General features: G+C 37.1%; 1 protein-coding gene and 1 long non-coding RNA gene across 2 annotated transcripts; one reads left to right on the top strand and one right to left on the bottom strand.

Annotated features, from left to right (window-relative positions):
- Positions 1-396: 396 nt before the first annotated feature.
- Positions 397-7,257, bottom strand: nr2f1a (nuclear receptor subfamily 2, group F, member 1a). The gene is made up of 3 exons (XM_056458468.1): positions 6,017-7,257; positions 4,196-4,723; positions 397-1,642 (listed from the first exon to the last, which is right to left on the bottom strand). The coding sequence occupies exons 1-3, from the start codon at positions 6,447-6,449 to the stop codon at positions 1,368-1,370; spliced, it is 1,236 nt and encodes a 411-aa protein (XP_056314443.1). The 5' UTR covers positions 6,450-7,257; the 3' UTR covers positions 397-1,367.
- A 1,199-nt stretch (positions 7,258-8,456) lies between these two features.
- Positions 8,457-17,186, top strand: LOC130229587 (uncharacterized). Its single transcript, XR_008837857.1, has 3 exons — positions 8,457-8,899; positions 11,256-11,340; positions 15,706-17,186. It is a non-coding gene; the product is annotated as an uncharacterized LOC130229587 (long non-coding RNA).
- Positions 17,187-18,135: the final 949 nt, after the last annotated feature.

The raw sequence follows: 18,135 nt of genomic DNA, 5'->3' as shown, positions 1-18,135 counted from the left end.
ATTATTAAACATTAATGCGTTGAAACAGGCATAGATCTATGAATCAGTCTGTCGCAACGTCACATATATTTTATTCTGCGCACGATGCAGTGACTCCATAGAATATAATAAGCACGTGCTCACCAAAACTCGCACAGAGAATAGATACGCTACCAAAAGAAAGCAATTGCCTGCATTTGTGTGTATTCTGCTTATAGATATTTTACAGTATTTCAAAACTCTTTGTGGTCGGCTTTAAATTGTGTCAGCATACGGGTCAGCAACAAAACGTTATTATGACACAAACCTATGTGTTTTCGTTGACACCCCATACCAAACAGAAATAAGCATCCATGTAAAGCACATCCCAATACCCCGCCATTAGAAAAGTTCATGAATAACACGAAAAACATTGAATTTTCTGAGAGCGAGACATTGTTGCCTATTTCCTTTTTAATAGTATAGTCACCATCACACAACTTCACGCGACCCTTCTGCACAGGCATATCATGGATTGAGCAGAAATGAAAGGCAACATTCAATAAAAAAGAAATAGCGGAAATATCAAGACGAAACAAACAAAATGTATTTGAAAATGATATATTAAAAGTGCTTTTGATTTCTCATGTCTTCTCTCTCTGACTGATGATTGACTCAACACACACACTCGCACACACATACGACCAAGAAAAAGTTTCACCGGTGTCCTCTCCTTAAAATGTCCATGAGGTCAGATTTGCCGAAGTTGCATGTCCATAGCATCAAGTGGGGGAAGGTTCAACCATCAGTAAAATTGTCATTGCGATTAGACTGTGTCTTATTGTCTAATGTTTTTCTTTATTTTTAAATTCTCACTTCAATTTTAATTCTTGGAGAACATATCTTCAACAACATATATCGCACTCATTATAAGAAGCAAAAGGTTATATCAAAATCATTAGTATAGAATCACAGAAAAAAACTGGTTTAGAACCAGAAAAAATACAAAACAGATACATAGACACAGGACATTTCTTATAATTGCTTGGAAATTTCTTTCCCGCTAAGTCTTGCTCATTTACTGCGCATATGATGTTCTTCATTTTTATTTGTACGTACTTTGTTCTTTACAAAAAAAAAAGAAAAAAAGGAAAAACTGAGAAAAAAATGAAAAGAAAATAAAGACTAGTATTTTACAAAATGGAGAGTGTTCTTGATGACGGCGATGGATTTACACGGGAGTACGTCCAGTTCTTTAATCTTTGTACATTACATATTCCATTCGGTCCCAGAAGACAAAAAAGTGTCTTCCTAAGTGGTCAGAAATTAGGTCCTATATATATAGTCTTCTTGAAAGGGCTTGCAGAATTTTGGTCCTTTAGTCTTTTTGTTTCACTCGCTCATTCGGATCATTGAATGGACATGTAGGGCCAGTTGAAGCTGCTCCCGGATAATAACATATCCCTGATGAGGGTTTCAATGGGAGTTTTACCTACCAAGCGAACGAAGAACAGCTGTTCAATTACTGACGAAGAGACAGTGCGGAGAGAAGGCAGTCGCAGTAAAAGCTTGCCAAAGCGACTGGGCTGGTTCGGGTACTGGCTCCTCACGTACTCCTCCAGGGCGCACTGAGACTTCTCCTGCAGACTCTCGATGTGTGCAGCATCTGACAGGCCGCAAGCGTCTGAGTAGACAAAACATAGCACAGAAAAGAGGCCCAGGTTATCATTCAGCATCAGCATTACGTGTTGTTGACAAAGTGAGATGAACAAACACGAGCCCAACATCATGCATCACGCAGCGTATGAGGCTGCCTGTAATATAAATAAACAATACGACTGTGCAATCCCTCAAGAGTAACAGGACGTATTCCCTGCGTTGTAGGGGACATACCACATGCACGCTCACAAATCAGACTAAACAAAGAGTACGCAGAGACGAGGGTGCACGGTAAGCTCGACTGAAGAGGATGGAGAAGGCCCTCATGTCTTGTGTCAAATATGGAAATATCCAGCCGCATATCTGACAGAGAATTGGGCATGGTAATAACCAAATTATGACCTAATTGCTTTCCAGATGCTACCGAGTTATTTTCCCTTGTACCAGCAGTTGCCTCTGCTGTGAGTTTGAATAAGGAGGCAAGGAGGCTGGAAGCAATCACATCTATTATTGTGGACTTACTTGTGACACAGACAATGACCAGTATTTCAGAAAAGGATAATCATTTTACAGGAAAATGTTTAGGTTGAGAAGTGTATGTCGATTAATGGCATTTTGTTAAAATGTTTACAGATACCAGACTCCAATGCATATCGCTCAACAATTGGAGTTCATTCTGCTGCCAAATGTCCCCTCTCAGCAAGACTATCGCTCGGCCAATACGTATTGTGTCAGTATTCTAATATGGCGGCTGTTGAAGATATTCAAAATAAGAGTTTAAGTTTTCTTTATTTTAAGTGAAAAGTGAAAGGCGTGGCGTACAACATGCACCAGAGACTGATCTTCATTGCACTGGACAAGAACACACTGCGGTCAAATACAATAACCTTCTGAACTCCTGAACTGTGCTAAGTCCTTGCTAAAATCTCTCAGTAATGTGACCTCATGGGCCACTTTCAGCTGCGGCCAGCATGTGCATAATGCACTGCTATAAAAAAAGAGAATTTAGAAAAACATAATGTAATTTGTTTCGCAAGTGTAGCTTTTTTTTGTTAATAGTTTTCTTAACGATTCACACTTAAAAACAACTGTGCGTATTATTAATAATTAATCCATCACGTGGAAAATATACACGAAGTCCAAAACTGTATGCAACATTTCGGCCTGCCAACAAACCAGATTTCACTTCTTACAGATTAGGAAAACCTGATTTATGGCAAAGTGACTAGACGTTCTCTTTTCGAGTGTACTGATTCGTTAGGAGTTCTAACCTCCTAAAAATGTGAATGCTTTGTAAGCAATACATTGCTAGGATTGGTAAGCAAGGTTCAGCACGAGACTGACGTCATTAAGAAACAAATACAACTTTTAATTTCGGTGGCAAAGATTAGATGATTAAAGCATAATCATTATACATATGCCAGTAAAGAATAAAGCATAGTTTTAAAAATCTATGCAATACAAAGTGTCCATCTGGCCGTGCATGGCCTACTTAAACAAATTTGAACGCTTCATCTTATTTTCTCTCAAGGACAATAAATAAATAAATATGTATATATATATATATATATATATATATATATATATATATATATATATATATATATATATATAACTCTATTAGATATTTGAAGAGAGGTAGGTACTGGATACTTTATTTTGTTTGTCATTCGTCATGTTTATAATTTTAGCTGCTTAATTATTAAACTAATACATTTGTACTATATTATACATTAAATTAAAATGTATTTAATTAGACACCAACGAATATCAAAAACATGCAAAGTATCATTAATTTTGTAACTGTGTTTAGACATTGCTTGCAATGTTATATTAATTATCGTCTGCCGTTGCCGAAAAAGAGACTATATTGTAAATATAAATTGCAATGCTTGGAGTATGAGGGTAATTTAGTGTCGATCAATGTTTTGGTAAAATTGTTGCAGTTAAGCTTTTTTCTCCAAGACTATTTTATAAATTAACCCGTCATTAAATATACTGGCAACAGTCTAATGGATAGTTTGGCAAATTAGTTTAAACTGATTTTTAAATATCACATGAGCTCAAAATAAATTATTAATATCAGAGCCCTCCGTAGTCAACTTATCGCAATAGCCAGGGCCTCAGATCTATGATTGTGTATGCACACAGTGGTGCCATGTGCAGTTGTCAACTTAACTATTTAAGCTGATTTAGAAAATATATTCTTAACAAGATCTACATTTAATTGTACAAATAATGCCTAAATATTTTCCAAACATATAGAATTATATATTTAATTAAATGCTTTGGATGTATATCTGTCAAGCACCAGTAATGCAATATGTAACCTACTATAAATGTTATATCATCCGCGTTAACCACAGTAACGTGACATTTTGCAAAACATTAAATATTAAATATTTGCGAATGGCTTTTAATCAATCACACTTGAAATACCACTTCATTAATTGTGCGCTAAAAGATAAAAAAATACAAAGCTAGCCTAAGACCCACTATAGCTTCGATGCCGAAGCTTATCCGCCCCATATTGCAATGCCCCCTATGTCTACGACTAGGCCTCATCTCACACACTCACCTGACGTGAAGAGCACTATTGCCTTAATGCAGCTGTATTCAGCAGAATCGACGTGCAGTGCTTTGAGCTTCTCGACCTGCTCCTGGAAGATACGAATGTGATCCATGAAGGCCACGACGCGGTCCGCCGACATAGGCGAGGCGTGCAGGCCGGCAGCGGCGAGCAGTGGGGCCACATGTAGGGGCATGGAGCACTGAGCCGCGTTTAGCACAAATAACTCGCTCCATGTCAGTCTGAGCAATGACACCTGGTCGGTGATCTGCAGATCGGGAAAGAAAGGGATGTTCCTTGCCCATTCCACTGCACTGAAGAGCAGACGAGCTGCAAGCTCACAGATGTTCTCGATCCCCATAATATTATTGGGCTGCATGCATTGGCTGCCATAGCGAGACGTAGGATAAGGCTCAGCCCGAAGTAGTAACGAGATGTATCCGGAGAGATAGCAATGACCGTTCAGAGGATCCCCATTCGTTAGCGCATACTGGCCCGGGTTCGGTTGGGTTGGAGGCATTCTTCCTCGCTGAACCGCTGACAAAAAGAAAGAAAGGGAGAGGAAATGTACATCCAGAACTGAGAAACATAATTGATGTGGAAGCCTTACTTCGAGTGCACGAGCAGTCTAGACTGCTGTTTAGCATATACGAAATTACAACAAAATTGCACAATATTTATTATTTATTTGTGAGGGATTGCGTTTCGATGAAAAATATTTTCACAGGTTCCTTGAATCCCTACTAACCTCATTTATTATTAGATGGTAATGTTTACCTTTGTGTATGGACTTCAATACAGAATATAAAGACATACAAACGCTATCTCTCTCTCTCACTCGCTGCGTGTGTGTATTTATGTCTCGACAAACACACGCACGTTCATGATAACTCGTTTGGAATGTTATTTTGTTGTTTTATATGCATGTAGCAAACATTACAGTGGACAAAAACGGGTTTAAATCTCAACTTCAGTAAAACTAGTTCACTGCCACTGACATCTGTCTGGTTATAAACGCTATACTGTATTATTGTTTGATCTAATACTTGTAATATACGTATGTGTAGGTTTACGTGTAGTAACACGTTTCCAGGCAATTTAATGAGTACTAACTCTGGAACAGTGAAAATGTCCACACTCGAGTACGAAGAGTTTGTTTTCAATATTCAATTCAAGCAAAAATTATGCATAGGACATAGGGCACATCAACGTTTAACTAATTCGGATTTTAAGATATTCTAAATATTATCAATAGCAGTTTCGTACTACTCGTTGTTAAGACTAGACTGTAAGTTGCAAAGGCCATTGTTCACATTCAGCTTAGGCTGAAAGGGGACAGACAGGCCTCTCTGAACGTTTACTCTAGGCTACGGCGTAAAAACAGACTTGTACATCTTACTTTGAGAAATAAACATATAGCCTCTTATTTCAATAGGGTACACTATATGGGTATGTGAACGTAGCTAGCTTTTTCGTCTTTCAGCATACATGTAAAAGCACGTAGACATAGCTACACACTTAATCCCTATCTTTCTTTTTGACACACACACTGTGTTTACTGGGTGACTTTATTATATATGTTGTTATTTGCGAGTTGAAATGATTGCATACGATATTTGCCAATCTATGTAAACAAAACTATATTAGATCCATGCTGATCTTGCATATGTGAGTGTATTTACAAATGCGCCTTCTGACACTCTCTAGCAAGAACTCTATACGAAATTATTTTGCGTTTGCATGTGTATATTGAGAGGTATGTGTAACCTTGTTTTAAACAATAAACCTGTTTGTGTAGCAAGAGTGATGTATTCAGAAAAATATATTCACCTTCCCGACGCATGCCCACTTTTAAACACTTCTTCAGCCGACAATATTGGCACTGATTGCGATGGTGTTGGTCAATAGGACAGTTCCTGTTGGCACGACATGTATATGTTAAGTTCCTTCGGACACTCCTCTTGAAGAAACTTTTGCATCCTTCGCAGGTGAATTGACCATAGTGCTTGCCGCTCGATTTGTCCCCGCAAACGACACATTCTATATGCTGCTGACTCTGTCCAGAATTCTGGCTGCCCTTGTCACCAGCCGTCCCTGGTGTGGACGGAGGTCCTGGCTGACTGGGGGTCTGCGGAGTGTGTGGTGCCGCTGACGCCGCCTGCTGTTGCTCCCTCGCCGGCTGAGCTGCTGGATTGGGGCCGCTCGGAGGTCCTCCAGCCACGTCTTCCTGCGGATCTCGCCAGACGCTAACTACCATTGCCATATCTCGGGCCCGAAAAGTGCTTTCAAGCGAACTGGTCGCTCGGATATCGGAGCAGGGAAAAGGGAAGTCTTGGACGAACGGCAGCGCGAATTCAAATCGGAGCACTCAACCTCATAAGGAAAAAGTAGAAGCAGAAAATGCTCAATACATTCAAAATACCGGAGTCGATAGAAAGGCACCCGATCAGGATATGCAGTTGTCGGGAGGCCAGTTCCAAGGTAAATTGCAGTCAGCCATTCGGGAACCCAATCGTGAATGAAGAAAGCGATCCCAGACGTAATATAAAAAAACAGTTTTCTTAAAAAATACCGCAGTAAAAAAAATCTTCACGTTGAAGCAAAAATAATAGCTTTCTGGTGGACCGCAGATCCAAAGTGCTGTGCAAAATAAATTCCCCTCTTTTTTCTTCCTTGCTCCTCTCTCCGTCTTCGCGGTTGGAGAGGAGGAAACACTGAAGAACGGATTTCTCTATCTATGTTCATGAATAAAGCTCATCTGGTCCAGCGAAAAAAAAGCAACGTCGCCCGATTGCCTATGTAGTTTCACCTCTCCAGTAGGAAAAGAAAAGAAAAAAAGCAACTAATGGAATATGTAAGAAGCAGAGACCCAAAAAAGAATGCGTTTTAACGGGAGTACCAGCGGAGCAATGTTTCCGAAACGGAGATCTGCGCGAATGTCTGTATATAGTGAACTTTGACACTACTATTGAAACTGACACGTTTCTATGGAGATCGCTGCGCCTTATATGGTGCTCGTGTCAAGGAGCCAAGAGAGGGGCTGCTGGCAACTGATAATCAAAGGCGACTGACTGGTCAGAACCCTGCATCGAGGGGGGAGAGAGAAAATGGGAGGCTAAGGTTAGCCAAGCCTCCTTCACTCCATTGGTTAGAGTCCTCGCTCCTCGCTACCTACGACTGAGGGCTCTGACAAGCACAATTTACATTGCTCTCGCCCCTGCGCTGCTATTTACTTTGAAACCCGATTAGAATGGACCATCTATTGTCACAAAAAAGAGGAAGAAACCCCAGAAAGAAGCGGCGAATAGCGGGATGAAAGCAATGAGCAAACTATAGGCGCACGTAAAAAATAAACAAATGCGCGTGAGGCAAAGGGACGGGTGCGAACCTCACAAAGTTGAAAGTGTTTTGTTCAAAGCTCTAGTCTTAATTATAAAAAAAACCCCGTAACGGCGTCCAGATTTGAACTATGAAGGTCCCATTAAGGTTTAACGCAATTTGATAGACCAATATAGCCTACCAACTCGAAATTGCATATCGATGTATAAATTACGCTTTTACGTGTCAATATTACACTTAATCCTCAGTAAAACGATTACATTAAAAAGCACCGGGAAGCGCGATGACTACCACTAGTTTGACTAGAATGATATATCAGTATAGGCTATAACGGAATGCTTTCTCAGTGATAGGAAACATATCAAGCAGTAAACCAGGACACAAAAGAGGAATCAAAGTATTTTGATATTGGAAAATAGGAAAATCCATCGCGCAGTTTGTTTTAACATATTTATTAACGAGGGAAGTTTTGGTATAATGCGCATGGAAACCGGCTTTTTGTGCATGAATGCCGAAGGCTGCGCTGTACAGACTTATAATGTCTGGATCGGGCTGCCATCTAGCGTACAGTAGACAATTACAGCGACATGAAAAATTTGTAATTTATTGTCATTTGAAGCATGTTTCCAAATGTAACTCGGAGACAAATTGCGCGGTGGGATGAATGTTTCTGATTTTTATTTTAGTGATGTGGGCTATTAAAACATCAGATTTAAAAGTCTTTTTGATCATGATTTGCAGGAACTTATAAAGCATCATTTTTTTATTTATCTGTGTCTTTACTTAAGATGGTTATTTTATTTTTTATTTACGGAGAAAAGCTTTTTGGCCTCTAATTAGTGGACAATGTTTAAAATTCAAGTATTTAATTAATATTTGAGTAGCCTTTATCACCTAACAAACTATTTTTTTTACCATAACATGTTTTGTATAAACAGTGCATCAAAGTCCAAAACTGTGTAAGTGAAGTTAAGAGGAAACAAAACGCCGACACCCGACTGTTCAAGAAACCCTCTGGTTACAAAAAGGTAGCTTATTTTCAACTCGACCGCGGAGCTTCTCCGTCCCTCCACAAACAGATCCGTAGAAACACACGCTGCTGTCTTCTGTTCATTGCAAAGGTGAAACGAATAAGATTAAAACGAACAAAGAGAAACTTCTGTAAGTGTACCATGAAGGTTTTACTCCACAGATAGGGTAGAGAGCGAGAGGGGAGAGAGGGAGAGGGACAGCGAATGGGAACACAAGGCACGCAAGAAAACAGCTCTGAAGAAACGGTAAAGTGGACACTTGGACATTCAAAGTGCGAGCGCCCAGCGACTGGTTGGTATTACTTAGGATCGGCGGTTTCTCAGTTTGGTCCGTGTTCGAAAGGTAAGTACTTTTATCACACTATTCAATCCCAATTTTAGTTGCAATTCATATAGGTATAGACAGCAATGTGGGTAAACTTGTATCAAACTAAAACATAAAAAAATATCAAAATAATAACGTGGGACTGTCAGGTAAAAGCAACGTGAATAGCTATAGTCCACGGGCGATCGGTAGACCGAATTCTGTCAAACACTTGCACTAGCCTGCTCAATCTGAAAAAAAGAAGAAAAAATAGAGGAAAACTCCAAGGTTGTAGTGATTTTGAACATGACTGAACGTTTGACTTTAAGAAGTGGCTTTTCACCTGTGCTATTCGTCTTGCATGATCTCGTAATGGGAAGATCGATAGCAGTCTGTTTGTCTAAGTGATAATGTCAACGGATTAAAAGGACGATTATACGATAGACCTGTGCGGAATAAAGTACGACTGACTCGTGTACTTCACATTTAACAATTCTGAAAAGTTGGAAAAACTGATAAAAAAAGTATGAAGCCATGAAATTAAATCAGATCTTTAAAACTATGACTGCCCAATGACTATTTGCTCGTGTCTTTCTTTAAATTAGATATAAACATACCTAAAGCTTGTTATTGCAGAATAAGAGAGAAGAAAACACATTCACTATATATGATTAACTATTATGTATTTTGTATGCATTTATTTTTTTCCTCATGTTTATTGTAGAGTTAGGCCAGAAGTTAATGTAAATTAATCATCAAAAGCATTTGTCAAGAGTTGAAATGAACGTTTATTGACAGACATAACCTAAAATTACGTGTAAACTATAGTTTAAAAAGTTAGTTGCAGTGGGTTAATATGACTATATAAGGGATAACCATAAACTAAAATGACCAAAAATAGCTAATTATTTAGATGATGCTACGAGTACTAATATATTATCTATTTGAAATCAGTGATGGTTCAAGAGGTACGTTTTGTGCTATATCATCACGTCTGATAAAATTTCAACAACAACAATGTTAATAATAGTAATAACAATAAATTGCTTCAATGCACCTCATGCAATTTGTAATATGATGTTATGCTTCTTAACGTGCGTGCAGCTCGTTTAAAATAGCAATAAACAACATATACCATTTAGTATAATGCATGCTCTCTAAGAGCAACTCGAGTTATAAAATCCCACGAATGGGGGACCTCCTACCAAGTAAGCGCGGATGTAAATACGCTCGGGTTAGGTGGTATAAACACTGGACACAGCAGGGATAAACTATATTTCCTTTTCCTCGTTTTTGACCCCTCTGATGCTGCATTTAACTAAAGTCACATTGAAAATAAAATAATTCCAAGGGATATAATTTATGTTTGCTTGCATTTAGTACGTAGAGAAGTAAAAGTCTCTACAGTCTCTACAGTAAACGCAATTTTCATTAACATCTCAAAGATTTTGTAGTGAATGCATTAAAAGCTATAATGTAAAGTCTGAATTGTTTGTGCTGCTGAATATCAGGCCTGCCTTGAGCATTTAACAATTATGTCATATGTACAAATAAGTTAACATAGACGTTGATATAAATAGCACAAACGCATGCTATAAATGCATAACATTATTATTTGATACAGGAGAAGTAATCATCAAAGTATTGCTACTTTGCAAACAACACAACACGTCTTTATTTACAAAGAGAAATTAAATATTGTTCTTATGATGTGCTTTTGAAGATATCTGAGTGTTGGTTTGAAGAGTTTAACGTAAAAGCAAGACATTTTACTTATTTTCCTATCGTTCATAGCTGTATTTTCTCTCTAATAATCTCAAAGTCTTAAACACATTACGCGCCTCTCCAATGCGATGGTGGGTTTTGTCACTTTGAGTAGTGGTGAGTTGAAAGGAAAGAGGAGGGTGCTTTTGTTCAATTTGATCCCTAACTATTTGGGGCTAAGATTGGTGTGAAAGGGACGAGAAGGTCACTTGGAATCGCCTTTTATCTACTGCCATTTTCTTTATGGATCAGCAACTTTCAATGGACGTCATCTAATCACTCTTAATGGAAAGGATAGTGGGGAGAGATGTGGAAAATATCTTAAAACTACGCCACTTAATATTACTGCATGGGCTATTTAAAGACTAGTTAATGTTTTGAACAAAATCATTCCACATTTCCCTCAGTCCAGCTTTATAAGAAAGGCCTAAAAGCACCAGCATGCTTTTGCACATCGGGCTAAGATATTTAAACATTTTAACCTAACTTTTGCAGTTAGAAAAAGTATAATTTCGTCATCAGAAACAGCACGTTCAGTCACTTTCCATCTTGCGTAAACTAACCAAATGTAGATAAATAAAATAAGATTATCAAATATTTTAAATCACTTGTTTTTATTTACAATGCGCAGAAACGGGGGAAATCATCTAACCGCAAGTATATGAGGCTCTGTTGATGATCTGTGATAGGCTGGCCTTCACGGCGGATAAAGTCAGGTATGGAAAACAATGTTCTTTTTATAGATTCTAAATGCATCGTCAAATTATGAATTAATTATAAAATATCAGTTAATATCGTTAATATCAATTAATTTGCCTATAGCTTGTAGTTTAGTTAGTGCTGGTTTAGTTAAGAGACTGTCAGTTTATACAGGAGGTAATGGTTTTATTGCTCACAAACCATCATCTATTTAGAGCTTATGTGCTAATTGCCTTGGATGGTCTCAGCGAGCAAGATCATAAATCCGTTAGCAGTTAAAAAAACCCAGATCAACAATAATTAGTCTACCTTACACTTTGACATTCCCTCAATAGACACGAAAACCACAACAATGACACGTAAGCACTGGTATCAATGTCAGCAGAGCAATCATAAAGGACCAAGATCCATTTTCAGTAATTGTGCCCTGTAGACGTATAGACAAGTACCTGACGGCACTAACAAGATTTATTATGTGTTTTTTTTTTTTATAATTTATTAACATAACATCTCCTTTAGCAGTAAACTACAGTTGTGAACTTGTGTACGTGCCACTTCAATTGTCTAGGCATACATTTGGGAAAACACTGAATTAAATGCATCTAGGTTTTCCGAAAGAACGGAACGTTTGCGAAACGTCAGTTGGACAAACGTAGAAGAGGGTACTTGATCCCCAAGGCGCGTTTCCCAAAAGTGCCATCAAAGTAGAACGTATAGTTCGCAAAGTCTCGAACGCTATACGGCATTCTTCTTTACGAGGATTTAAACTAATCTTTCTCTCGGTTTTCAGTTAATCAGAGCAAGGGCATTTAATAAAAATAGTAGTACCTTTGCCCCTGAAGTTATTGTAAGCGACCGAGAATAAAAGCGTTCGCATCGAAAGGTACAATTAACGGTTTGCGCATGTCACGTGATAGGCCTGGGTTTACACCCAAACTCCTGAAACCTTTTTTTTATCGAGGTATACTTAGAAGATAAATGAGACAAGCTATAATTCTTACTAATTATATTGATGTCAATGAATGCAATATAGCATATTAAACAATCAGTTAATGAATGTATCGTTCAGCATTTACATTACCCCTATTTAGTATTAATATTTTTTAAAAATCTGACTTGATTATTTTCTTATCAAAGCTATATAATACTAGATTTTATTTAGGAAAAATCATGTAAACTATGCATTAATAACGCGAGGAGTATGTGATGGTTTGTAGAATAACTCGGACATTAAAGGTACGATAAGGGCGTATTGGATTGCAGCCCAACCCAGCAGACAATAAAAAGTTGTGGCTTATAACATATTATTTAAGAATTGGCATTAAACTTGTACTATTGATCGCTATTAGTTTACGACATAAACATCCCGCCGTTTCACTTATGATTCAACAGAGATTGACCAAGAAGCCAGTGTCCACGCTACTTTTATCTGCTTAACCACTTTGCCATCGCGTTTACAACGAATGTCTAAGCAAGAGCAAAGCCGCATATATGCACACCGCTTAAGACGAGCGTAGGTATTCTTAGTAGAGAAGAGCAAAGATAAGGGACCGTGTTTGAGGGGGAGAGCTTTTGTTGTGTGAGGTAGAGTCACCTCGCATATTTATAATGGTCTGTTTAAACCGACCCGCAGCAGGAATTTAATTGGAATTCCGTCTGTCTCGGGCACATCCACGCTGGAAGACAGAGGAGATTAATTGCTTTAAACAGGGTGATAATGTACACGTGCTGAAGGAGAACAGATAAAGAGACCTAATGTCTGATGTTTCAAAAACACATTCCAGTTTACATCACATTCAAACTAATCAGTATTGCTATTACTTTATGGTTAATAGTATTAGTTTTGCTATGAATGCTAATATCTGTACCACACACAAATTCACATGCATGTACACTTGAGGTGTTTGGCTGATGTGTCAGAGATGAAGTGATGGAATTGACAGATGTGAGGAAAGACCATAATGAACGTACATTAGCTCATGAATGTTTACTAACTAAAATTAAACCGTATATTGTATTAGAATTGTTTTTATTTACCACTTAAGCACTGTAAAATGATTACTAACTTTAAATGATAAATTATATAAATTAAAATAACAATAATAATAACACTTGCTTTGTTTGTTCTTCTTCTGTTTTTGGGTAGCATAATATTTAAATGTTCACAGAATACAGATAATTAAGGACACACAAAAAATCCACCACTATCCTCTCCAAACTGAAGTACCAACATGTATTTTTACAGTATTATTTTTTAGTAATAATAATAGTTTCCACTCCGATTCTCTTAATAAATTAAAAAGAGTAGAAAAAAGCTCTGTGAAGTGATTTTGAGTCATTAGGTAATTGAAATTGGGTTGTGAGTAATTTTCACTTTGCAGCTATTCACATTAGGGCTTTAAGGCAAATACTAGCAGGTTGTTTGAGGCTAGAGCTCTATCAGGCAGCGAAACTGATGACTCACTGGGAGAAGAAATCTTTTTCCTCCATGAGTGTCTGGAACAGCTGTGTATATTCAGGGGACTTTCATAGTAGATGATGAGGTGTGCCTTTATTTAAGCGCAAATATGCTTAAAAATGGCACCCGATGACCTGCAATAAAACAGAACCACGAAGTCAAAAAAATAGGATCAGTATCAGACCGAGGTTCACTGGCTGTGTCCTTGAGTATTAACACATTGAAAGGCATTTGTTTTGTTTACAGGAGCTCTGAGCAATTATATATTATGCAAAAACATCTAAATAGAGTAGAGATGTACATGTGTGGGCAAATTGGGTAGTGCAACATTAAAGGCATTTACATAGCATAATGCTAGAGAGAATTTTGCACTGTAAAAAAAAAAGTGTCTGAGGATGTTTCGCAACTGATTACTAGAATAAAAAGGCATTATTCGTACAGACTATAAAGTAGCAAAATGTATAGCGTTACTTAAAGCAAATGTTTCACGACTGACACTAATATCAGTTGCTTATCAAAAGTGTCTTTATCTCAGATCTAGGCATGGGACGATAACCGGTTTCAAGGTTTACTGTGGTTTGAAAAAGTCAAGGTATTAAACATTTAACATTTTTTTGTTATACCATTTCAAAGTTATATGTAAAGGTTTTTTTTTGTGCTGTAAGGAAATCTGTGTTTTTGAAGCTAATGAAGATAGTGGAAGTCAAAGGTTTATTTTAGCCTGACATGTTTACTGTTCCAAAATATTATAAATGTTTCCTAAAATGTAACATATTGTGTTAAATGGGGAAAAAGGTTGTTGTTGTTTTTCCTGACATTTAAAAAGAAATTATTTTACTGCAGCAAACACAATACCGTGAAACCGTGATATTTTTATCCAAGGTTATCATACCGTCAGAAACTTATTGATGTCTAGCAGAATATATGATATCTCAGATATTTTTAAAAACTTTCTTTTGCTATTAGAATTGTCAGTGTATCATCATCTTGTGCACAATTTCATCATTTTATACATTATTAACTGCTTTTACATTTGCTTGTGTAGTTTTGAGTAACAGAGCACATAACAAGCGCAAAGACAATATTACTTCCCGAACATCTGTCAAGCTATAGTTCCCTGCAGAGCTAAAATGCAAGAGATATAAATTTTGACAGAAAAGTTTAGGACTAGCAATTTTGTCATAAACTATGATGACAGATACTTTGGCTGAACTGTGCTCAGATTCGTAGAACACAAAAAGTGAATACACTAATACATAATTTCCTTATCACATCATCTGCACAATAAAATGAAGCAGCAGAACATTTTCCTCCTCATTCATCAGACTATATTCATAGACTTGCTGAAGATGTACTTTGCTTAATTCAAGATTCATAACTAGGAATTAGCTACAAAACTAATTGTCGGGTGTGGTGTGGTCTATGTAAACAATGCATATCATACTGGTATCTGTTTAGTCTCACTTCCAGTCATATTTTACCAACATCAGCTATCCTCAGTCACAGTAAATCTTAGGTTTTCTGCTCTTTAGATTTAAACAACAAATCCTGAATCAGGAATCGGATCAAAAGCAGCACTGTGATTTGCCTGCAGGATGGCTTTCCTGTCAGTAAACTAAAAGCTTCCTAGGAACATTCGTAAATTTAAATCTTACATGTTAGGGGAAATAAAATTTTGTCAGTGAGTTTAATGTTAGAAAGTTGACATGGAGGAATTAAAAATGAAAAAAAAATCTCTCAGAAATTGGTATTCAATTTTATAAACAATAACAAAATCAGCAACACATTAAAACTGTGAAAGTCTGGTCATACGGTAATATACGGATGTAAAACTGATGACTTAAGAATCTGACTGATTGATTTGCTTCTCTTGTGTCCTAAAAACTTGAACTAAGCACATTTTTTTATTCTGCTTCTTTTTCAGATTCCCAAAGATGATCTGATATGTGGCTTTAGGTGGAAAAACACATGCACATGGTTTGATTACGCTTTTACACACATACTGATACATAGAATGTAAAAAAGCACCTGTATCTGTGTTTACATGTCACCCTCCTGCACTGTACATTGAGCGTCGCTCTATCAGATCTATCTGTCTGCAAAGGAAAGAATGCAGCCATCATTCCTCAAAGCAAGACCCTTTTTCACATAATAGTAAAAAAACTGTATATTTTGATAAATAGGGTTAGGTTATTACAGCTTTATTTAAAAAAAACAAGGAATCAGAGAAACAGCTTGTTTTCAAAAGTGAAAGAGGACCGATTATAGGCAGCTGTGGCACTCCAAATGTTCCTCTCCACCCCATGGTTAGGACAGCAGTTAGTGAGGGACTTCCTGCATGGAAAGTTGTGTATGTTTTCCTTCAGTGAATTGAACATCCTGCAGATCTTAAATTCCAGTCAGCAGTAAACTCTCTGACCTCTGAGCACAAAATTAGGCACATCATATAAGCAAGAGACAGCATAGAAAGGAAGGACTGCAAAGCAGGACGAAATGACAGCGATAAAAGGAACAATGAGAGATTACTTCAGTGCAATTTTTCTTAATTACTTATTTTATGAATAGGAAAGTTGATCATTAAGCTAATTTTGGTACCTGGTGGCAAACATATTTTGCCTTAAAGCTAATCACTGGAAGAAATTAATTTATCATGACAAATGCATGCAACAAGAGGGTCATCTAATACTGTTAGTCCATTCTATGTTTGAAAACACAGTGATGCCACAAAAGTGTCAGATTTCATCTACTATTACATGGACAGCATTGTCATTTCCAACATATGCGGTGAACCCTGTCTGCCAATGTGTTTATTGAGCTATTATCAATTGACTGATGAAACAAACTGCTCACCAGTCAACATATGTTCCTGATTTGCTGGATTTATTTGATTTAAAACCATGTGTTTTCTGTTGTGAAATGATCCTGGAGGTTTGTCACATAGCATTCTTTGTGGATCACAAGCATTGGATTGTTGGTAAAACTATAATTTTACAATTGCAAGTTTTTTTTGTTTTTTAGGATCAGAAGCGGTGGGGGATATTCCTGAAGAACAGATGGGAATTTTATCAATGGAGTGTATTTTCTTAATATACTGTATAGGGCTTCAGACAGACTAAATATGAATTGAAATGTGTTGTTTATTCTCTTTGTACCACATTCATAATATATATTTAATAGCTAAGCATTCAATGTTTGTGATCTGTCATTTTGTCCTGAAATATGCCCATTTTGCTAGTCATCTATCAGAAAGAGCTCAAAGGTAAGTGGCCTCCCTTTAGCCTTAAGGGCCTGTACTTTCTTATTTGTTTACCTGCACCACAGGTGCACAACAACTGATAATTTCAGAGATCATAAATACTAAAATAAAAGAATGTGGGTTTTTTTTCATGCACAAATTGTAACATGTTTATTGAGATATGTGAATGTCTCTAAATAAACAATTTTTCATATGTACATATTAACATTTTTTCTTCTGTTTCTCATTTCCTGTTTCCCTTTGTCTGGAATAAGATTGTGTACAGCTCTCAAAGGACATAGATGTTTCCCAGAGCAGGTCACATGAACCACTTATGTGCACTGATTTTGTTTGCTCATTGGTTACTTTCTTCACTATGCCACATTGTATATATAATTATAATAATATTGTGTAATTCAATTTATGTTGTAGTTTATTAACTGATATAGGACCCACTAAAATGTAATGTTTTTAACTACAATGCACTTATATTTTAATTAATAATTTGATACAAAACACATACTGTGTACATAAATGCTTTTACAATCTACTCAAAAGTAAATATATTATTGTAATCACATGTGTAATTATCTCTGAACCATTACTTAACCGAACATACCATTAAGCCTGTCCCTAAACTCAACCGTATCTCACAATAGCAGCAAGAGTGAATTGCAACACAATTTATACACTGTAATGTACACTGTACGAAACAGTACATTATATTAGTAAAATACATTTAATAAAAAGTGGGGCGACATGGTGGCTCAGTGGTTAGCACTGTCTCTTCAAAGCAAGAAGGTCCCTGGTTCGAGTCCCGGCTGGGACAGTTGGCATTTCTGTGTGAAGTTTGCATGTTCTCCCCATGTTCGTATGGATTTCCTCCAGGCGTTCCAGTCTAAAGACGTGGTATAGGTGAATTGGGTAAGCTAAATTGGCCGTAGTGTATATGTGTGAATGAGTGTGTACAGGTGTTTCCCAGTTCTGGGTTGCAGTTGAAAGGGCATCCGCTGTGTAAAACATATGCTGGATAAGTTGGCAGTTCATTCCGCTGTGGTGACTTCTGATGAATAAAGGGACTAAGCCAAAGAAAAATTAATGATTGAGTAATAGAAAGTG

The sequence above is a fragment of the Danio aesculapii genome, chromosome 5, assembly GCF_903798145.1.
Source record: "Danio aesculapii chromosome 5, fDanAes4.1, whole genome shotgun sequence".
In the NCBI taxonomy this organism is placed as follows: domain Eukaryota; kingdom Metazoa; phylum Chordata; class Actinopteri; order Cypriniformes; family Danionidae; genus Danio; species Danio aesculapii.
The sequence above is the reverse complement of the archived record's forward strand: the minus strand, read 5'-3'. Positions and strand labels throughout refer to the sequence as shown.